The sequence below is a fragment of the Bos indicus genome, chromosome 9 (genome assembly GCF_029378745.1).
Source record: "Bos indicus isolate NIAB-ARS_2022 breed Sahiwal x Tharparkar chromosome 9, NIAB-ARS_B.indTharparkar_mat_pri_1.0, whole genome shotgun sequence".
In the NCBI taxonomy this organism is placed as follows: domain Eukaryota; kingdom Metazoa; phylum Chordata; class Mammalia; order Artiodactyla; family Bovidae; genus Bos; species Bos indicus.
In genome coordinates, this window is record NC_091768.1 from 77,064,672 (window position 1) to 77,088,485 (window position 23,814).

At 40.8% G+C, this 23,814-nt stretch overlaps 1 protein-coding gene across 1 annotated transcript in view; it reads left to right on the top strand.

The window, feature by feature from the left end:
- HECA (hdc homolog, cell cycle regulator) overlaps positions 1-18,003 on the top strand; it is a 45,119-nt gene extending 27,116 nt beyond the window's left edge. Inside the window, exons 2-4 of the mRNA XM_070796263.1 lie at positions 1,303-2,352; positions 11,660-11,814; positions 14,589-18,003. Coding sequence (XP_070652364.1) covers positions 1,303-2,352; positions 11,660-11,814; positions 14,589-14,753 — 1,370 coding nt within the window. The 3' untranslated portion in view covers positions 14,754-18,003. The remainder of the gene's footprint in view (positions 1-1,302; positions 2,353-11,659; positions 11,815-14,588) is intronic.
- The last annotated feature ends 5,811 nt before the right edge of the window (positions 18,004-23,814 follow it).

A 23,814-nucleotide genomic window follows, 5' to 3' on the forward strand; every position in this document is an offset into this window, starting at 1 on the left:
ATTGCTACACTGGGCATTTGGGGTTTGAACAAGTGAAGATGAAGTGTTGTGACTCCTAGGACGTATATGGGGAAGCCATGGTAATCACAGAGGTGGATTAGTCAGTTTGGGCCATTTTGCTGAGTTCCTGGAATCCCACACTGAAGGGGATGATTGTACCATAGAGGGCCATCGGCTTTGTGGGCCCCATCATTGGCATTGCTTCGTTTGGTGGCATGTCGTACTTGTCATTGGTGGGCATCGGGGATGCTGGGAAGGTTTAGGGAAATTGCATAGCTTCCAGATGTTCATAAATCTTATTTACTTCTTAAGAAATGGGGTCTACTCTGTGTTATCAAGTTTTACCTCCCTTCTGGGAACCTGCTTGGCCTTTTGTACACCCTATGGGTAGAGATACCTTGGTGTTCCTGCTTGCTGTCCTCATAGCTTAAGGAGAATTTTTTTTTTTTTTCCCTCATGAACTGGCAGTGTAATTCTTTGTAGACTAACAATTAGTTTAATCAAACATCCTGCCATTAGGTATCAGACCATTCTAGAGTGCTGGGGATGAGGCAAGTCTGTTTTCTTTTCTCCATGGTATTCAGGATTACCCAACCCTATGAGAAAGGGTTTGAGACCCCTTTTGGAGCTACCATCTGAACTTGTTGGTTCAGTTGTTCTTGTTATTTAGTTGCTAAGCTGTGTCCAACTGTTTGCGACTTCATGAACTGTAGCCCACCAGGCTCCTCTTCCATGGGATTTTCCAGGCAAGAATACTGGAGTGGGTTGCCATGTCTTCCTCCAGGGGATCTTCCCGATCTAGGGGTGGAACCCTCATCTCCTGCTTGGCCGGCAGATTCTTTACGGTTGAACCACCAGGGAAGCCCTCTTGTTGGTTCCCTAGCTGCATCGTATTTTCTAGTTCAGCAGAGTGATTCATTTAAAAAAAAAACCCTGAAACTGCCTGTCATTACACTCATGTCTCAGGAAGACCTCATACTACACTGTTGCAAGCACTGATGCACAGCTAATTGCACTGTGAAGGATTTGGGCTTTTTGAAGCTTAATGGTTTTTTCAGCTGATAACAGATATCACAGAATAAATTTCCTTGGCACAACATCCCACCAAAAGAAAGCAGTGAACGTTTTCTACCCCGGTCTGGTGTTATTCCAGTAGTAGGAATCTCCACACCAGAAACGTGCTGTGCCTTGGCGTGAATGGGCTCAGGCGGGATGGTGAGTGAGCTTTGATCTCGCTCTTGGTGTCGGCTGGAATCACACAGCGCGCCAGCTGAATCTGTCTCTTTCTGTGCTTCTCCCCAGAAGCCCCTTGTGCAACGCCGCTGATCTGCAGCTTCGGGAGGCCGGTGGACCTGGAGAAAGACGACTACCAGAAGGTGGTGTGCAACAACGAGCACTGCCCGCACAGCACCTGGATGCACTTGCAGTGCTTCTACGAGTGGGAGAGCAGCATCCTGGTCCAGTTCAACTGCATCGGCCGGGCCCGGAGCTGGAACGAGAAGCAGTGCCGCCAGAACATGTGGACCAAGAAGGGCTACGACCTGGCCTTCCGCTTCTGCTCCTGCCGCTGCGGCCAGGGCCACCTGAAGAAGGACACGGACTGGTACCAGGTAAAGCGGATGCAGGATGAGAAGAAGAAGAAGTCGGGGTCAGAGAAGAACACCGGGAGGCCCCCCGGCGAGGCAGTGGAGGAGGCCAAGAAGTGCCGGCCGCCCTCCAAGCCCCAGAAAGGCTTGAGCCACGACCTGCCCCGCCGGCACTCCATGGACCGGCAGAACTCGCAGGAGAAGGGCGGCGCTGGGGCCGGCGCGGCAGTCTACGGGGCGCGCTCGCCCTGCGGCTCCCCGGGCCAGTCCCCGCCCACCGGCTACTCCATCCTCTCCCCCGCCCACTTCAGCGGCCCCCGCTCCTCCAGGTACCTCGGGGAGTTCCTCAAGAACGCCATCCACCTGGAGCCTCACAAAAAGGCCCTGGCTGGGGGCCACGTGTTCCGAAACGCCCACTTTGACTACAGTCCGGCGGGGTTGTCGGTTCATAGGGGGGGCCACTTCGATGCGCCCGTGCAGTTCCTCCGGCGCCTGGACCTGTCCGAGCTCCTGACTCACATCCCCCGGCACAAGCTGAACACTTTCCACGTGCGGATGGAGGACGATGCCCAGATGGGCCAGGGCGAGGACCTACGCAAGTTCATCCTGGCAGCCCTGAGCGCCAGCCACAGGAACGTGGTGAACTGCGCCCTGTGCCACCGGGTGCTCCCGGTGTTCGAGCAGTTCCCGCTGGTGGATGGAACTCTGTTCTTAAGCCCCTCGAGACACGATGAGATCGAATACGATGTTCCCTGTCACCTTCAAGGTACAGGTGTTCACTCACCTTGCCGGTTTTCTGTGTGTGAGAAGTGAAAAGCCAATGAGAAGGGATGGCTGTGTTCGGGCTTCATTTTAACTGCTGGTGTGTTTTTGTTCTAGACAGGAGCTAGCTAACATTTGAATATTTCAGCTCTGCCCAGTGAGGTGGTGGAGGTGATATCCTTCACTCTGATGTCACACTATACTAAGTATACAGTGGTCCTGGTGGGTAATTTTATGTTTTTGTCTTGCTCTAATTTGAAGAGAGGATTCAGGTGTGCAGTGTTTAGTAATTGGGAAGAAAGTTAGAGAAGGAATTGCATAAAAATGTTTTACTTGCTATAAAATAGTTGCCTTTGAAATCTATGTTAATATACTCAGCAAGCTATAGTATATTCTCTTTGGTCTTTGTAAACATAACACAGTGAAGGAAAAGGAGGGGTCAGAGACTGTGAGTTTTTAGATTAGTTGAATTAACCTTAAAATTTGTGAAAGGCGAGACTTTCTTGATCGCAGGAAAAATCAGATTATATTCTGGTAGTGAGGGATGGCTTCCCTTGGTAGCTCAGCTGGTAAAGAACCTGCCTGCAATGCAGGAGACCCTGGTTTGATTCCTGGGGTCGGGAAGATCCCCTGGAGGAGGGATAGGCTACCCACTCCAGTATTCTTGGGCTTCCTTGTTGGCTCAGAAGGTAAAGAATCTGCCTGCAATGCTGAAGACCTGGATTTGATCCCTGGGTTGGGATGATCACCCGGAGGAGGCCATGGCAACCCACTCCAGTATTCTTGCCTGGAGAATTCCTATAGACAGAGGAGCCTGGCAGGCTGCAGTACATGGGGTCACAGAAAGTTGGAGATGACTGAGCAACTAAGCACACACATGCGAGAGTAAGAGGTGGGGAGCTTATTAGTGCTGTGGATAACATACAGAGACTGGGACATTTCACCGAAAAATGAATGACAGGCTTGGTCAGTTGACAGAGAACTCTGTCAATTCATGTAAAACTATTGAATTTATATAAATATGGGATATATGACATATAAGCTGTTTATAACTTTAAAACCGTGCTAAGAAAGCCTATAGTAAGAAGGATATATCCCCACTTAACTTCTTCCTAGCAGCCCCTGCTGTCTCACTTCTCAGAGACACTCTCGAATCTTAACTAACTTCAGATTTTTACCATCATAATTTTAAAACCGCGAACTTCATTCTCCAATTTTAGGTATTACCTGTTGATTTACCTTTAAAAATTAAAAAAAAATTTTTTTGGCTGTGTTGGGTCTTTGTTGCTGCACAGGCTTTTCCCTAGTTGCTGTGAGCGGGGGCTAGTCTGTAGTTGCCGTGGGCGGGCTTCTTGTGGTGGCTTCTCTTAACGTGGAGCCTGGGCTCAGGGCGCGAGGGCTTCAGTAGTTACAACATTTGGGCTCAGTAGTTTCAGCTCCCAACTCTAGAGCAGAGGCTCAGTAGTTGGGCTCACGGGTTTAGTTGCTCTGCAGTATGTGGGGTCTTCTTGGACCAGGGATCAAGCCTATGTCTCCTGTATTGGCAGGAGGATTCTTTACCGCTACCCACCAGGGAAGTAAAGTATTGATTTACTTTTAAGGTGGATGATGATTTATGCTTTCTTGTATCTTCCCCTTTCTCTCAGGATAATGCATCAGAATTCTTCGTTGAATACATCACAATTCTTAGTTGACTCCTTAGTGATTTTGCTATTATGAGTATGTAAATATTTAATCCTGAGCCAGCAAGTATAGATATATTTCCTGTATAGAGAGTCATATGTTCCAGGACACCTTTTGTTTTTATCGGGGTTAATTGCTTAACCTTTATTGAAGGTTTGGTTGGTAGTTCTAACTCTCCAGCAACTCTACAAACCACCTTCAAAAACATTTCCACATACCTGTCAAACATTTTATGAATTTTTTTCTAGAAATTTTTTTCGTGGACACTTTCACCTTCCTGCTCCTGTCTATCCTGGTGCACTTAAATACTACCTAGCTGTACTACTTAGGTGTCCTAGGAAATTCCTTCATCTCTTTTCCTGTTTTTTATCTTCTGCTTCCTTGATCTCATGCTTTCTTTTTTATTCTTGGTTAATTTCCTATTTGTTGAGAAGCATCCTTTAGGAGCTTTCTGAGAAAGGAGGCTTGGGAATAAATGTTTTGAGATGTTGAAAGTCTGGTAGTATCTTGATTCTGTCTTCACACTTGATTGGTAGTTGGCTGGGTATAGTCTTCCAAGTTTTAATTATTTTCCCTTTGGAATTTTGAAGGCTTTTCTTCACTGACTTCTGTCTTCCCCTGTTGCTACTGAGAAATCTAATATCATTCTTACTTCTGTTCCTTTATCTTCCCTTCCTATCCTCCAAAGGTTTTTAGATTTTCTCTTTCTAGTATTCTGAAGTTTAATCATGATATGAGTCTCTTTTTCCATTTATTGTGCAAGATGCTTTCTTAGCTTTAAGATTTTGTAAACCTAGAGTCTTCAGTTTGGGGAAATTTTCTTTTGATTTATTTCTTTGATGATTTACTCCCATTTTCATTTTCTTCCTTTTTTTTTTTTTAACTCTAAAACAGTTAATCAGATGTTGGACCTCTTAGACTGATTTTTTTTTTTTTTTTTTTGAGGTGGAGGAGATGCTTCATTATGTATGTTTTTGGTCCTGTTCATCTCTTTATCATTCTTTTCTCTGGAAGATTTCTGTGATTTTATATTCCAATGTTTTTTTACTGAGTTTAAGGTTTTCTGTTCTGTGTTGTATTTGTAATTTCCTAAAGGTCTTTTTAATGGCATCCTGTTCTTATTTCATGGATGCTATTTCTATTTTATTTTTCTCAGCAGGGAAAGTGAGCTGAATTTGGTCTTCCTCGTTTTCTGGAATGTCACTTACTCCTCTGTGTCTTTTAGCCTTTGTTATTGGGCAAACCACTCTGAAACTTAGTGGTGTGAAACAGTGATGATTCATAATTTCTCACAGTTTTATGAGTTGGTTGGTTAGGATGGCATCTTACATGTCTCACAGTTGGCAGACTGGTTGGCCTTGGGAGCCTTGGCTAGAATGGCTTATCCCTGTTTATACATCCTTTTGTGTGCCAGTGGACTAGCCGGGGCTTTTTCACATGCTGTTTTTAGGATGGCAGTAAAGATGGCGAGAGTGGGGCTGCATGGCCCTTCTCTCTTGAGACTTAAGCTTAGGACTGAGTAACTCACTTTAGTCACATTCTGTTCTTCAAAATAAGTTGTCAGGCTATCCCAAATTCAGGGGATCATTCAATAGACTCTGCTTCTTGATGAAAGTTGTATAGAATGTGTGGTTATTTAGTAATAAATTACTCTTTCTCTTTCAGCTCTTCATCTCAACCTCCCCTGTGCTTTTTGTCCAGTTTCAGAGCTGCACCATTTACTATTTTCTCCATTTTATTTCTGATCTCATATTTTGGTTCACAGTTACAAGTATGTCATTGTTTCATGGAAGATGGAATTTTTATTTTGTTACATGATTTTTCTACTGTGTGGGGATAATTATAGAGGAAAGAAGATGGAAACATCATCATCATTTCATGACTGGAAGTATTCTTTATGAAAATGAATGAGGGTACAAGGGTACAGGGTACAAGAGAGGAGAGTTGTCCTTTTTCTATTCATGATGGACAGATTCCTTTCATTTAATCAGTTCACTAACCAACCAGACTTACGCATTGCATACTTGTACTGGGTACTATCAGTTCTTGCTACTCATCGATCTATAATCTTAGGACGTAAGATGCATTTATAAAAATGTAACTAACTTTACCATGCCTAAGGCCCTATTCTCACCTGTGGAACTGGTATCACCTGGCTATTATGTACATAAAGCAGCATCTTATCATTTCCAAGGAGAAAAAGGGCACTTTGACCTGGATAGTCAAAGGAGGCAGTGTGAAGACAGATATCAGGAGGTGCGTTGGACTTTGATAAACTCAGGGTCTAACTACTACATCAGGTGTTTGTTGATAAGGAGTAATGTGAGGAAAGGAATGGTGGTTCATAAAAAGATCAGGAGACAGAGAATTGAGAGAACCATTTGCCTGGAACAGAGGTTCTCGAGTGGAAAATGAGTAAAGTACGTGGAGAACAGATTACAGATGTCCTTTCAAGCCATATCAAAGAGCTTTGCCACGTTGATGAATTGAAGAATTTAGCAATTTTTTTTTTTTTAAGCCAATGGTTGCTTGGCTTAAAAAAACTGTTTACAAGGGGTGGAAGCTCTGCAGTTGTAACTTAAATCTCCATTCTAGATGCAAGGAGAAAAGCGACCAGCTGAGTGGTGACAGTGGAGATTGAAAGGTGGGAATAGCTGTGAGAGATTATGTTAAAGGGAAGATTACAGCTTTGGAGACAGCTTGACTATGGAGGATAAAGATGTGTCCTTGTTGGCTCACTCTTAGTCTAGACAAAGTAAATGGTATTTATCATGAACAGGAGTGGAGAAAGTTGGGGAAGGGACCAGGCCTTAGATGAAAGAAGAAGAGGCATTTGTGTGTATTGGGTTTGAAGAGATGCTGGGACTTTTGTGTGGAGATGTCTCTCACAAGTGTTATAATAAATAAATATCTAAGATGAACACTGAAGCTTATTTATAATGTTAGTGGCTAAAAGAATGGAAGAGTTTTTGAATGGGGAGAAAAGAGAAGGAAAAGCAGGAGTATATGACCGAGCCCAGGACTGATCTTGGATACCCATCAGAGAGTGGATGAGAAGGGTAAAAATTAGATAGCCTGAAAATTCTGTGTGTGTGTACACACCTGAAGTACATATATATCCACAGATAATGAATGCATTAGGTGTGCACTACAAAGGTCTTGAGCAGTTTGATTGTTGATAATAAAAATCTGAGGATCTGGGTGTTTTATCAGTACCCGACAAGTCAGTGCCACAAGTGGGGCCTTGGCATGTGTCTGTGTTTTTATTGCCACATCTAAGAGAAGTCCGTGCAATCTTTTTTATAACACGCCAGTGTCAATCATTTCTTCCATTCTAGAGTTTCAACCATGTATTCCTTAAAGCATTTTCAGTTCCAATAGAAAGGCCCATTCCAGGCCATAAAATTCCAGGCTGCAGTTGGTGATACACTCCTGAAATATTGTATTATTTCCAGTGGTGGACTCTGTGGATTGTCACGCCCTTGCGTTGGGACCCTGTTCCCGTCACTGTCTTGCCCAGCTCCAGCGCCTCTTCCCTGACTTTTCCAGATGAAGATGCTTTTGCTTGGTTGTGATCATTTATTAAGGTTTAATAATTTATTAATTTACTGAGACAGATGGAGTTAAGAATTTCTTTTGGTGCTTCTTTACCACTTAGAACCACAGAAATCTACTGTTTGTTTGAATTCACAATCCTAGAATAGATTTAGAAATTTTAAATTCTCAGTACTTAGGATAACGTGTAAACAGTAATTGAAACAAATCCAGAGACTCAGTCCAGGCCAGGAATTCCCATGATGTAGAGTGGAGGTTAAGAGTCAGACAGAAATTTAAGTCTGGACTTTGTTACTTACTATCTTTTTGAACTTGAGCAAGCTACTTCAGCTCTAGTAAGTTTTACTTCCTCCTATCTGAAGTGGGAATAACAATAATGCCTACTTTATAGGGTTGTCATGAGGGTTAAGTAAAATGAGTCACATAGCCTCCAAGCACAGTGCCAGGTCCTGGGTAAGCATTCAGTGAGGTTCACTGTCAACTTCATCATAGTGGTTATTGCTACCAACATGTGACTTCTCCATCTGTCCCTGCTCCAACCAGCCACCTGGGTGTCTTTGAGTGTTGGAGAACTGCAGTGAGTAAGTCTAGAAGGGAGATTGGAAATGAAGCCTTTTCCAGTGGCAGCTGGATACTGAACTGACATCCTGAAATGCCCTAGGCCACTCTGAGTGGGCATGGCATGTGAGATCGTTTTATTTTCAGAACACTACAGAGCAGAGGTGGGCAGTATTGCAAGAAACTGTTATCACCCATCCCATTTTTGGCAGAGGCCCCCAAGGTTAAAATGTCTTTGGCTGTTAACATATTCCATCCGTTCATGCAACATACAATTATGGAGTGCTTTCCATGTTCCAGATACTGTGCTAGACATTGCAGCTTCAAGGAGGGCATAGTTCTCACAGAGATGGAGAGTCTTGTAAGCGAATGAAATGAAAGGTTTCCTTATAAGTACTGTATATCCCTTTCCAGTGGGTAAGGAGCAGGTTGACCCTTAACACTGAAAAGATGGCAGTGGGCAGCACATTCTGAGAAAGAAACCATGTAGGAGTATGTGTCCTGCTGATGGTAGTTTTTAGCACCGTGGAACCCTGATTCCCACGTAGAGAGCACGTTGTTGCTGCTACCTGTTGCCTGATGCTGGACATTCTAACTCTTCCTGATTTGAACCTAAACCCTTCCATGTAAACTAGGGTGATGTCTTTCCTTTATAAGCATTAGATATCGATAGATAGTAGAGGGATGAACTTGCGACTTTCAAGAGCCTAGTAAATAACAAGACATCAAACTCCTTTTGGAAAAAAACACAAGTAAGATATAATTCTGGTTCCTAAATTGGATGTGGTGATGGCTGAGCAATTTTGGAGGCAAGAACAGTTAACATAGTAATTTTGGCTGTGGCATAATTTTGGGCTATCAATACCAAGACAGACTCTGGGCTTTTTATGAGGGGATGATGAGAGCCCCTGAGCACAGACCAGCATTGCCGATTCAGCCTCCATATGAGGAGAAAGCCCTGCATGATCCCAGGTTGGTTATGAGCCTCTGTGGCTTGGTCATGTGAGTTTGGATATACGTATTGTAAACCTGGCAGCACTTTTCAGAAAAGTGAATTGAAGCCAGTGTGTAATAAACTTGAACTTAAAGTATGTGTTTCATTGACAGTAGTTGGTAATCCATCATTATTCTATTTTTTTTAATTGGAGGCTAAATTTATTTATTTTAATTGGAGGCTAATTACTTTACAATATTGTATTGGTTTTGCCATACATCAACATGAATCTGCCACAGGTGTACACGTGTTCCCCATCCTGAACCCCCCTCCCACCTCCCTCCCTATACTATCCCTCTGGGTCATCCAAGTGCACCAGCCCCGAGCATCCTGTATCCTGCATTGAACCTGGACTGGTGATTCATTTCACATATGATATTATACACATTTCAATGCCATTCTCCCAAATCATCTCACCCTCTCCCTGTCCCACAGAGTCCAAAAGACTGTTCTATACATCTGTGTTTCTTTTGCTGTCTCGCATACAGGGTTATCGTTACTATTTTTCTAAATTCCATACATATGCGTTAGTATACTGTATTGGTGTTTTTCCTTTTGGCTTACTTCACTCTGTATAATAGAGCCAGTTTCATCCACCTCATTAGAACTGATTCAAATGTATTCTTTTTAATGGCTGAGTAATACTCCATTGTGTATATGTACCACAGCTTTCCTATCCATTCGTCTGCTGATGGGCATCTAGGTTGCTTCCATGTCCTGGCTATTATAAACAGTGCTGCAGTGAACATTGGGGTACACGTGTCTCTTTCAGTTCTGGTTTCCTCGGTGTGTATACCCAGCAGGGGGATTGCTGGGTCATAAGGCAGTTCTATTTCCAGTTTTTTAAGGAATCTTCACACTGTTCTCCATAGTGGCTGTACTAGTTTGCATTCCCACCAACAGTGTAAGAGGGTTCCCTTTTCTCTACACTCTCTCCAGCATTTATTGCTTGTAGACTTTGGATAGCAGCCATTCTGACTGGCGTGAAATGGTACCTCATAGTGGTTTTGATTTGCATTTCTCTGATAATGAGTGATGTTGAGCATCTTTTCATGTGTTTGTTAGCCATCTGTATGTCTTCTTTGGAGAAATGTCTATTTAGTTCTTTGGCCCATTTTTTGATTGGGTCATTTATTTTTCTGGAATTGAGCTACAGGAGTTGCTTGTATATTTTTGAGATTAGTTGTTTGTCAGTTGCTTCATTTGCTATTATTTTCTCCCATTCTGAAGGCTGTCTTTTCACCTTGCTTATGTTTCCTTTGATGTGCAGAAGCTGTTAAGGTTAATTAGGTCCCATTTGTTTATTTTTGCTTTTATTTCCAATATTCTGGGAGGTGGGTCATAGAGGATCCTGCTGTGATGTATGTCGGAGAGTGTTTTGCCTATGTTCTCCTCTAGGAGTTTTATAGTTTCTGGTCTTACATTTAGATTTTTAGTCCATTTTAAGTTTATTTTTGTGTATGGTGTTAGAAAGTGTTCTAGTTTCATTCTTTTACAAGTGGTTGACCAGTTTTCCCAGCACCACTTGTTAAAGAGATTGTCTTTAATCCATTGTATATTCTTGCCTCCTTTGTCAAAGATAAGTTGTCCATAGGTGCATAGATTTATCTCTGGGCTTTCCATTTTGTTCCATTGATCTATATTTCTGTCTTTGTGCCAGTACCATACTGTCTTGATGACTGTGGCTTTGTAGTAGAGCCTGAAGTCAGGCAGGTTGATTCCTCCTGTTCCATTCTTCTTTCTGAAGATTGCTTTGGCTATTCGAGGATTTTTGTATTTCCATACAAATTGTGAAATTATTTGTTCTAGCTCTGTGAAAAATACTGTTGGTAGCTTGATAGGGATTGCATTGAATCTATAGATTGCTTTGGGTAGTATACTCATTTTCACTATATTGATTCTTCTGATCCATGAACATGGTATATTTCTCCATCTATTAGTGTCCTCTTTGATTTCTTTCACCAGTGTTTTATAGTTTTCTATATATAGGTCTTTAGTTTCTTTAGGTAGATATATTCCTAAGTATTTTATTCTTTTCGTTGCAATGGTGAATGGAATTGTTTCCTTAATTTCTCTTTCTGTTTTCTCATTATTAGTGTGTAGGAATGCAAGGGATTTCTGTGTGTTGATTTTATATCCTGCAACTTTACTATATTCATTGATTAGCTCTAGTAATTTTCTGGTGGAGTCTTTAGGGTTTTCTATGTAGAGGATCATGTCATCTGCAAACAGTGAGAGTTTTACTTCTTCTTTTCCAATTTGGATTCCTTTTATTTCTTTTTCTGCTCTGATTGCTGTGGCCAAAACTTTCAAAACTAGGTTGAATAGTAGTGGTGAGTCATTATTCTAAAAGGACAACTTGGGGATATATGATATGTATCATCTATTTTGCTTTTTATGTTTGTTCAGATGAAAAAGTGTTGGCTTATAACTGATAAATAAGCAATTGTTTTAATCCCCTTTGGTGACCAAAGGTGGCTTCTTTGCCAGCCGCTCTCAGCCTTGTGTCTTCTGTGCACAGGGAGGCTCATGCACCTGTATGCGGTATGCGTGGACTGCCTGGAAGGTGTTCACAAGATCATCTGCATCAAGTGTAAGTCGCGGTGGGACGGCAGCTGGCACCAGCTGGGCACCATGTACACCTACGACATCCTGGCCGCCTCTCCGTGCTGTCAGGTTGGTGTTGACCCCGCAGAGCAAGCAGTGGGGGACCTCAGGCTTATGTCCCCAAGTAAATATGGAAGAGTCAGGGGCGGCCCTGGGGTGATGCTGGAGCAGGTGGGAGGGTGTGGAGAACGTGCCGCAGGAAGGAGTGGCCAAGGGCCTCCCAGGAGTCCGGCAGTGACGGTTGATTAACTACAGCATGGTGCGGCTGTTCCTGGAATACTTGGCAGTTGTTAAACGGGATCTTGCAGGATAATGTATAATTCTGTGGGAAATAGTTTAAGTCTTTTAAGTCAAAAAAAGCACGTCTTAAATGGCAGAATAGCACACTTTCATTTGTAAAAAGTGAACATGAAAAGGACTCTGCTAGCCTGTTACCAGAGATTGTCTCTGGATGGTGGGATGGGATGCTCAATGGTTCCTTTAGTTTTCTTCTTATTTACTTAGAGTTTTTAAAGCTTTAGATGTAAGAAAAAGTTGTCATTTAAAAGGAAAGAAGAAAGTCTCACTTCCTCTCATAGACAGGATTTTCTTTTTGTTTCCTTTGTGTGGGACAGTGCAATTTATATAGGATCTGCCTGCCATGGAATGTGTCTGAGGCTGACTTGAAAGATTTGTAATCCTTAAAGCTGCTAAGGGGAGGCATATTCTGATGCTAAGAAAGCATCTGAAATTTAGCTGTCATGAGGAAAAGAGGAAAGTATTAACATGTGAAAATGCATTAAATAAGTCCATAGAAACAGAAGACAAAATCCTTGGAAATATCTTGATTTGTTTCCAAGTGCTTTGGAAAAGAAAAGGCTTTTTATATAATTCCTTGATATTTACAGGCTGGAGAGATTATTTTCCTTTCGTCTAAGTGTCTAAGCCTTGAGTATAAACACCTGATAAACATTTCAGTAGTTTATTAATAGTTTTTTATCTTTAACATTATGATTTGATTTTTATAAAGAGAACATCCTTACCATTAGCAATTTATTCAGAAGATAAGCTGTGTTGGTTGAATGAAGAGGTTGGTGGGGTTGGTATTTCAGCCTTTCTGTGTCTGTACTACTGATCTTAGAAGAGAAATGTGGTCATGAGAGCCCTGAATGGTCATTCGTAGCCTGTCATTTGATTCTAGATATAATTGAGTCCTTTTATGCTATTCTCATATACAGACCACATTTCCATTTTAAAACTTAGTCTTGTAAATGAGATATCATTGTGTTTTACTAAGAGTTTTATAATACCTTTAGCGTTTTATAATACCCAGTATACCTTGCTACCTGCTCTTGAGATGAGAGAAACAAAAGGAAGAGTTCTTTCCCACACACACCAGAGAGTTACCTTTTAAAGAAATAGGGAAGTGAAAGAATGTGTGGGCCTATAACTCATAAGAGTGCTAGCACTGGAAAGGTCTCTTTATTTTTCACATGCCGTGGAGGCCTGAACAATTAGAACTTTTCCCCCAGGTCTTCCCACACGTATCAGCATGACCACAAACCTCTGTCACTGCCAGCCTGATGCTCTTTCTACTTCACCACTGAGAGGCCCTGGGATTGCTGTCTTATCTTCAGGGAGAAAATCAGAGTGGTATCATGCCATACCCAGCCTGTTGTTACTCACCATATATTTCTTCCTTAAAACAGTTTAATCCCAGGCATTTTTTTTTTTTCCTTGCCCCTTACTGGAGTGGACTTAAAAAAAAAAATCAATTTTTTGACTTAAAAAAAAATCAATTAACTATATTCACTGAGAAAGGTACAAATGTTAGATGCTACAAAGGCATCAAGGAGTGTCTTCAGGAAGACTTTGAGGCCGAAATAAGCAGGAATTCATTATTAGAACGAGTAACAGGTTAAAGAGAGTGGTTAAAGAGAGAGGTGTGCTTAGAATTTCACTTTTAATACTGTTCAGAGAGATTAGTCAGTTAAAAGGGAGTTTATCTCAGGTAGACTGTAATGACTAAGAGGGTAGGCTCTGGGTAAGCTACTGGGGTTCAGATCTCAGCCCTTCTGCTTTATCACCATGTGCTTCAGTATGATCATCTAAAATTGATATACTACTACCTACTTATGGGAGCGTTTTGAGGATGAAGTGGTTTTAGAATGCATCTAAATTGAGAGCCTGCTGTACTTTATAATTTCCTATTATTCGCTGAAGTCCTTGGACCTATTGCTGAAAGCTTAGGTCTGGTGCTGCTAGAGGGAGGCCAGGGCATGAATGAAGGCACAGTGTTCTCGTAGGTTCCAGAAGCCTCAGCGTAAACATGGCCCTTATTTCCAGATCCTCAATTTTACTAGAGTATTTGAGGGAAATTTTATTTTTACCTCAAAGAAAGCAGAAGTGTAGTTAGGAGTAGAATGAAAAATGTATATACATTTAAGAAATAAACTCAAAAACAATCTTCAAAGAAATTTCATGCAGGTTTGGATGAGAGAGGTTGGTTTCAGCCACTTATTAAAACCCACAGGGAAGAGATTTTTGATTGTTAGGAGTTTTACTGGAGAAGTTTAGGCAGTACAGGTCGAGAATTTTCTTCCCATCTGTAGAGTAATTACAAGCAGTGCTGCACATCAGGAGAGAAATGAAGAATCGTTAATCTTTTAGGCTGATGGGTAAATATTTGCGTGTATAATATCTCATGCTTATCTGATGCTCTGCCCACTCTGTTTGGGGTAATAAAGGGATGCTTTATTAAACTCTTGATCAGTTTCCCAGGTAAGCAGTCTTGAGTGTGGTTTGGCAATGCTGGGGGGGCAGAGGGGTAGTGTGGCTCACGGCATCTTGTGTTCCCCCCACAGGCCCGCCTGAACTGTAAGCACTGTGGGAAGCCGGTGATCGATGTGCGGATTGGCATGCAGTACTTCTCCGAGTACAGCAACGTCCAGCAGTGTCCACACTGTGGCAACCTGGACTACCATTTCGTGAAGCCATTTTCCTCCTTCAAAGTTCTTGAAGCTTATTGATGAAAGCTTTGCTTTAGTAATAGCTATTTTATTGATATTACTTTGTTACATATCTTTTCTAGGGAAGCCTTCTGTGACATTCATTTCTTTTCTAATTGAAAGGAGAGTTCCTTTGTGTACTTGTGCCTGCCCCTTGCCCTCTCTTGACTCCCACGTGTTAGTCTGTGGTCATGACCAGCACCCAGCCAGGTACTCCTGTGAGCTTGGGGGAACGGTTCGCTATCACTAAGAGTCTCTCAGGCAGCTTTTAGGGTGGTGGGGAGGATGGGGTGAATTTAGGAAAAGGATTACATGGTCGTAAACTGAGAGCATGGAAGGAGTTGGGAAGAAAATGTTAACTGTCTAAAGATCCACTTTTAAGTCTTCTCTGGGCCTTGGGAAAAACATGTGACAAGTGAATGTAACCTGTGCCTGGAGAGCTGATGGTGTGTTTGTCCTCTTTGGTTTGGCATTCTGCAGCACACACTGACCTGCCGCTTCCCCTCACCGACAGATCACTGGGAAGTGGACATGAGCCCTGATTCTATCCCTGTTGTATTCTAGCAGCCAGTTTTCATACTGAAAATAATATCCAAATTATAAGACATATGAAAACAATGGGTGTCGCACATATTTTTAGGTAAAACTGACCCGTAACAAAGAGAATATGCTAAAAGAATTTGGAAATGATGCACACTGACTCAGAGGGCAAAAGGGCAGAACGCTGTCATTTGAATTGTATCTTTGAGGTTGGTCAAACAAGCTTGTAAGGAGAATTCCATGAATAACCTGATTTGGGCGGTACTGATTTATATAGGTTTGTACTGTTGAAGTGTCATTTGATGTCAGATTCTTCTCACAGCCACAGACCCTAACTGGTAAGTTTCACAAGCAGTCATTGCCACACTTAGCTTCCCCCCAAACTGCTTATGGCTGCATTTTACTCTGTTAGTGCTGAGTTTCCAAAATCAAAGATTTGACCTTCAGAAGGAATGGAAAAAAATTATTTGTGAAGCTTTGAGGAAAAGAATAATTTTAGTATTTCTCTTTAAAGTGTTTCATTTTGGAAGATCACCAATTAAAATGCATAACAATATGTTTGAGCATAGATTATTCTAAAGATCTCCATGATACCTTACCACTGTTGAAAAAGATGGTAATTTATAGAACTTTGTTAGTCAGAGCATTGAGCTTTCTAAAATACAGCCTCTGTTTATTAGAGTTTCCTGATTTAAATAGACTCACACCCCTTATCTTTATAAAACTGGAATTGGAATATGATTTCTCAAAAAATGAATTTGGTAATTTTAGCTATAATACACATATGTGTTATAAGGATGCTGAGAATATCCTTTTATGGATAACTGAATTTGGGGTTATGTGGATATATTCTATTACTTAGTTTATATCATTTCCCCCTCTCACCTCCAAGAAAACACAGTTGTTTTTCCTCTCAGAAGTGTTTAGGCATCATTGCAAGTGAGTTTCAGTTCTGCTACATGGAATATTTGATGTTTTGTTTGAAAAAACACAGCTGACTGTGAGAGTTTGACTAATACTCTTCGTCTTTCGGTTTGGATGATGATAATTTGGCTGACCACATCTAGTTTGCATATAGTTTGATATTTGATGATCTGAAGAATATTTCACAGTGGGGGGAAATGCTCAGTGCTCATAAGACGCAGCAAGTTGTTATTAGCCTGACAGTGTTTGATGCAAGGAAAAGAGGTCTATAGGACATAGCCCTTGCAAACCTGTCTTTGATACATAAAACTGTAACTGAATCAGCTGTTTCCCTATTGATTCTCTGTCATGTACCAGGTATAAAAAAATTGAGGAGTTTCTCTTGTCTTCAGCGTACCATTGGATTTTATTTCTGAATTTCAGATGAGTAGTAAAATATTTGTAATGCTGTTCTTAAACCCACCTAAATTTCTAAAGAGAAACCTGCTTGTATTATTGTTCTGAAGCTTAAAAGCTTACATGTAGATCACCTACATGCCCCTCAGCCTAAAACTATTGCAAGTGTAGATGCATTCAGTATTTTCCCCTTACGTTGTTGTCTACTTTTGGAGAAATAAGTATGAGGAGGTTTCACTGTAGTTGAGTAAAATTTGCTTGTGGCCTTTATTTTGATGGTTCTGTTAGGATTCTGTGAGTGCTAAATTGCTATGCCTTTATGGCATTGCATTCTTGTCTAAAATGGAAAATTTGGCAGATTTGAGAATAAAATATAATTGAGTACGCAACCATGTGAAGAATAAATTTTATTTTGGAATCTGCTGACCTTAATATTTTCATCATACTTTCTAGAAGTACTTTGCTCTGAGTACCTTGATAGGAATTGGAATATACCACAAAAGATGATTATTTTGGTTGAGGTTCAGATGTTAAAGGATATTAGTCATCCAAGAGGTCCATTTTCTGTTTTTCTAATAGTGTTCAAAGACATGAACCCACTTATAGGTAATTTTTATATACTTTAACTTGTTTTATCATTATTTTTAAGAGTTAAACCTTGAACAAATAAAATTACCTGCTTTAGTTTAGTGGGATGACTATTTCTGATGGTATTGTCATCTTCTCTTCAGGCTAGCTCAGTTCTTCACTCTCTTGTGTTTTCTGGTTGCATTTGAAGCAATTGATACACCTATGGCCATGAAGTTAGGGAGTGGGCTGAATTATCCCATTGTAATTAAGAAAGAGCTTTCTCCAAACAGAATATTCCTAGGTGTTTAAATCCTAAAACTAACAGATAAACTTTTAATATAACTTGTTAGAGCACCCAGACTAACTTGCTGAAATCTGTCGTTTTGTCCTGTAAGATCAGTGCTTAACATGCAGTCTCTACTCCTGTATTCGGGTCAGTCACTCCAGTTTGCTCTTCTCTAGTCTCATGGTAGCAGCTGTTGGGTCATTGCAGTCAGAGGTTGGGGAGGAGGTGAGGAGAAAGTGCTCTTGTTCAGTGTTTTGGTTCCTGTAAAAGGATGCTGCCTAACCCAACTCATCTCTGTGTCCTGTTGACTTTATTATTATTCCAGATCATTGAAAGAAAACATAATGGGTGGGCATCATTAACACCAGCTCAAAAATACATTCTTGTCAGTAAAGATTTCTTGTCAAGATGTCTTGGATTGCACTTTTGTTGAGAGAAGACAGTGTAAATAGTTAAAGAATGTTGATAAAATTGAAACATTTGGAATTGTGTGGTGGTAGCAGGTTTCTGTTTGTGAAATGTATGTATTAAAAATAATAAAATTTCAGAAACTAATATTGTATTCTCTCTTTAGTGTGCCACTTTATTTTCTGTTGGGATTTTAGGTTTTTGAGTGTGGGATTGTTTGGTCAGAAAAGATAATAGAGAAGTCTTTCCTATGGTTTGGTCACTATTCATGTAGCTATTTCAAAGTCCCTATTGCAGCTAATAAAAACTCAGAACTTTTTTTGCTGTTTAAAAGTGATGCGTCACATACACATTCCCTTTACAACAAAATAAGCATTCTGTATAACAGAGTTGGTTCCATGTGGATGATCCATAATTATTGTTCTGGTTATAGGGAATTATATCTGACTAAGTAGATAATCCTATTCTACAGTTTGTTGTTGTTGTTTCTAGACCTGCAACAATTTGCATAATGAAAAGACTAGATTATATCCTTCTTCGTTATAAGAAAATTAAAACTGAGTTGTTAAACTTCTTGCTGACTTTGAGGCACTGTGATCTAGTTTAACTTATGTTTCAAATTTCCTTGTTCCCTTCATTTCACATATTATTCTTAGCTGAAGAATTGAAATCCACAAAATGATTAGAGTACATAATATGTGGAAAGGAGGGTGAGGAAAGAGTCTCCAGGGGATTCCAAGCTTGTTTTACCATTATTTCCTACAGACATCTGAGATATACATTTTATTTATTCAAAGCCTTAATGACTTGGGATATCATGATTGCTAATAATGTAATTTATTTCAACAAAATTCCTTTGCAATTGTAAGGAACATATAGTTCTTACTATGGTAGAAAGAAAAAAAGTTAAACCAATTATTAAGAATTATGTTTAATGGAGGAAAATTTTATTTGTTCTTAGTGGTTTCCATTTCTTTAAATCTTGCATATGTAGCTTTGACTTAAATTTGGCAGCAGTTAGCTTGCTAATTTTATAGGCTGTTTCTCTAGTAAAGAGTTAAATTTTGGAAGGAAAAAAAGCTTTGCTTGAGCTTTTATTCTTTTTATGTTCTTTCAGTTCTCTATACCTGGGATAAACCTTATCTAATGAATATGAAATATCTTTGAAGATAGTAAAGTGTCATACAGATACACTAGAAATAATGTATTTTTAAAGGATACTTTTATTCTAATGACAATCTTTGACACTGTTATAATTAATTCATATAAGCTCAATTTGGTATTGTCTCAGGGACAGCAAAAATAAACAAAGCACTTTGTCTCATGGTATTCAGTAAAAATACTGATTACATTTGTCAGTATTCAAGTGGAGTCCCAAGTGGAATCTGGCCCCATAGCACCATTTCCTGGTGATGGACATCGTGCCAGGGGTTCTGATACAGTTGTTTGAAAGTTTAGATCATAACTAAAATCAAGTTTGGAATTATCTAATTACATTCCCCGTAAGCCTAAAAGTAGAAAATTCATAGCTATAACAGTCATAGAATTAGAGATCCCAGAATTTAGAGTGAGGACTGTGTTTTTTGTCATGTTCACATTGTGTGTGTGTGTGTGTGTGTGTGTGTGTGTGTGTGTGTATGTGTGTGGGCTTCCCAGGTGGCTCAGTGGTAAAGAATCCGCCTGCCAGTGCAGGAGTGCAAGAGACACGGGTGTGATCTCTGGGTGGGGAAGATCTAGAGGAGGAAATGGTAACCTGCTCCAGTATTCTTGCCTTGAAAAGTCCATGAACAGAAGAGCCTGGCAGGCTAGGGCTGCAAAGACTTGGACACAACTGAGCATACACACACATACATTTAATTGAACTATGGTTGATTTACAATATTATATTAGTTTCACATGTGCAACATAATGATTCTGTGTTTTTATAGATTATATTCCATTTACAATTGTAAAAGATTGGCTATATTCCCTGTGCTGTACCATATATCCTTAAAGCTTGTGTATTTTATACATAGTAATTTGTACCTCTTAATCCCTTCTATCATGCCCTTCCCCACTTCCCTCTCCCTGTTGGTAACCAGTAGTTTTGTTCTCTGTTTTGTTATTTTCATTCGTTTGTTTCAATCTTATTGACTGTTACATTCATCTTAAAGATAAACTGAGGCCCAGAGAACTTGCTGCTGCTGTTGCTAAGTCACTTCAGTCGTGTCCAACTCTGTGCGACCCCATAGACGGCAGCCCACCAGGCTCCTTCATCCATGGGATTTTCCAGGCAAGAGTACTGGAGTGAGGTGCCATTGCCTTCTCTGCCAGAGAACTTAAATCTACATAAATAAGTCTGAACAGTTAATGGCTGACTGGGAATTAAGTCAGGATTTCCTCTCCTGTTTCTCAAAATGACATCAGTGAGTGTGTAGTTTGTTTTCAGTTGAGAGAGAGCTTTGGATTTGTTTTGACAAGGCATGTGTGTGCTTAGTTGCCTCTGACTCTTTGCAACCCTATGGACTGTAGCCTGCCAGGCTCCTCTGTCCATGGGATTTTTGAGAATACCGAAGTGGGTTACCATTTCCTCCTCCAGCCTATCTTCCTGACCCAGGGACCAAACTCCTGTTTCCTGTGTCTCCTGCATTGCAGGCGGATTCTTCACCCACTGAGCCATAGGGGAAGCCCTTTGACAAGGTGCTGGATTTCACAGGTACAGTAGCCCTCACTTCAGCAGCAGTGGTGCTAAAATGCAAGTAATTCTGAGAGGCTTACTGAGCCCCCTGTGTGAGGGTGACTAGCATATGGGAAAACATCTCCTATTTTTAGAAAGAAGAAAACAAACGGGAACACTTCTAACTTCTAAAGAGGAGAAAGAATATTTGAAATCAGAATAATTGTGTCTTTTCCCTCATTTTTTGTGTGTTATTTGTTGACTGCTGTTCTTTTGTTAAAATCAGTCATTGCTTGAAGAGAGCTGTGTCTCAGTGTCGGGTGACATTGTAACAGTCTACATTAAGAATCTGTCATTCTTCACTTGGGATCTGACTTTAAGATGTTTCTGGATTCAAACATGTCATGGCTGTCAGATTTGATAGCTTTGGTCTCCCCAACTGGGACAGGGTTTTCCCTTTTGACTAAGTTTTCAAACAGTTGCTCTTGGTGTGTTTCATGTTCAGTTTCTCTTCAGTACTCTTTGTCTGAAGCTCTAGTATTTCAGACTTTTTTGAGTTGCTCTACCTGATCACTGGTTATTTGTAGTGCTGAGAGAGAGAAATTTTTTTCATGGTTGTAGGGGTTATCTCTTGAGCTAATCATTAGTGGCATTCTTAATTATTGTAAAACCATGGATTGGCAATCGATGCCTTACAGTTTCTTGTTATTTTTTATCACATCAGCGAATCCTGTATTTTTCTGAGGCTCTGATGACACTGCAGGTGGTTGACGGAGAAAGTAAAGCCAGATGAAGCCCCTGGGCTGGAGTTTGTCTGAAGCTCCAGAAGAACCCATGGCTCTCAAAAGAGAGTGGTTTGGGCCAAGAGTGAGACAGTGGCAGTCCCAGGGGCTTCTGTGACTATTTCACAAAACTTCATGGGGATCAGAATGTTACCTATCGCAAGACTGCACAGGATATCTAAAAGGTCAGTTTATTTTTGGCATGAGTTACAGCAACCTTGGTTATCCCATACTGTTCAGAAACAATGGTATATGCCTTTGATGAATAATATATGAGAACATAAATTAATATCTAATGCTGTTTATTTTACAGACATAACCTTTCAAAACATGAGTTCTGTTAGGTGGGGGGTGGTCTTTGTTGATGGCAGAGTTGAGAAAAAGCCACTTTTTATTATTGGAAGTGTCAGCTTTTTCTAATCTTTGTCCTAATTACCTGTTGTGATACCTTTGCTTTATCTTTTTTCTACCTGCCCATCTTGTCCTTTCTTCTGCCTTCCCTTTCCTGTCAGTTTTCTTAACCACTGGAATATAGTAAAGTGAAGGTGGCTCAGTTGTGTCTGACTCTTTGGAACCCCATGGGTTGTAGCCCACCAGGCTTCTCTGTTCATGGACGTCTCCAGGCCAGAATACTGGAGTGGGTAGCCATTTCCCTCTCCAGGGGATCTTCCCAACCCAGGGATTGAACCCAGGTCTCCTACGTTGCAGGAATACAGTAAAAGCCCCTAGACAAACCTAGACATGAGCTGGTTGGTAAATCAAAAAAGTTAAAAGATTGCTACAGTTGGCACAGAAATGGGAAAGTGAAAGTATTGTCGCTTAGTCGTGTCTGACTCTTTGGGATCCCACGGACTGCAGCCCACCAGGCTCCTCTGTCCGTGGATTTCTCCAGGCAAGAGTACTAGAGTGAGTTGCCATTTGCTACTCCATGGGGTCTTCCTGATTCAGGGATTGAACCCATGTCTTCTGCATTGCAGGCAGATTCTTTACCATCTGAGCCACCAGGAAAGCCTGCACAGACGTGGGCAATCTGATCAATGGAAGGATAGAGTCCAAAAGTAAACCACACTTACATAGATGGGCAATTAATTTTTGCCAAAGACATAAAAAGAATTCAGTGAAGAGAAGATAATGTAACAAATAGAGCTGGAAAATTTGATATCCATATGTGAAAAACCAAACTTGGATCAAGACTCTTACCTTATTAAAAAAATTTAACTAAAAGTGGATCATAAATGTAAAATCTAAAAAAGATAAGTTGTATTTTATTAAAATTAAGAGCTTTTCAAAAGACATTGAGAGAAAAAAAAAAAAGCCACAAACTGGAAGAAAAGGGCTTAGATCCAGAAAATAATGAATAACTCTAAAATGTAGTAATAAAACAAATGAGCCACTTAAAAAAAAAAAGTGCAAAATACTTGAACGCTTTGCCAAAAAAATTAAAATGGCAAACACATGATAAGATACGCAACATCATTAGTCACTAGGGATATGCAAGTTAAAACCATCATGAAATACCACTACACACCCATTGGAATGACTTTAAAAAAAAGAATACCAATTGCTGGCAAAAAATGTGACAAAAAAAACACTCACATGCTGCTGATGGAAAATAGCCAGTAGTTTCTTAAAAAGTTAAACATATATCTATTCTGTGTCCTGGCTTTTCCACTTCTGTGTGTTTACCCAAGAGAAATGAAAGCATGTCCACAAAAAGACTTGTTTAGAAGTTTCTGGCAGCTTTATTTGTAATAGCGCCTAACAGGAACAACACAAATGTCTACATCAACAGGAGAGTGGATGAACAAAATGGGGGCTACCTATGCTATAGAATAGCGTAGTGTTAGTCGCTCAGTCGCGCCCGACTCTTTGCGACCCCATGGACTGCAGCCCACCAGGCCCCTATGTCCAGGGGATTCTCCAGGCAAGGATACTGGAGTGGGTTACCATTTCCTTCTCCAGGGGATCTATCCAACACAGGGATCGAACCCAGGTCTACCTGCACTGCAGGCAGATTCTTTGCCGACTGAGCCATCAGTAAACAGTATACTATAGAAGAGTACTCCACAATAAAAGGGAACAAACTATTGATGCGTGCAACATGGGTGAGTCTCAAAATAATTACACTAAAGAGAAGTCAGGAGGAGGAAACTATATACTATATGACTCCATTTATGTCGAATTTTAGAAAATGCAAATGAGCCTGTATTGGCAGATCAATTTCACCTGGGGATGGAAATAGGAAATGGGGGAGGGTTTCTCTGGTGGCTCAGATGGTAAAAATTCCGCCTATAATGCGGGAGACCTGGGTTCGATCCCTGGGTTGGGAAGATTCCCTGGAGGAGGGCATGGCAACCCACTCTAGTATTCTTGCCTGGAGAATCCCCATGGACAGAGGAGCCTGGCAGGCTACAGTCCATGGGGTTGCAAAGAGTTGGACACGACTGAGCGACTAAGCATAGCACAATGAGGGGGAGGGTAGGTAAAATGATTACAAAGAGGCATGAGGACCTTTGGAGG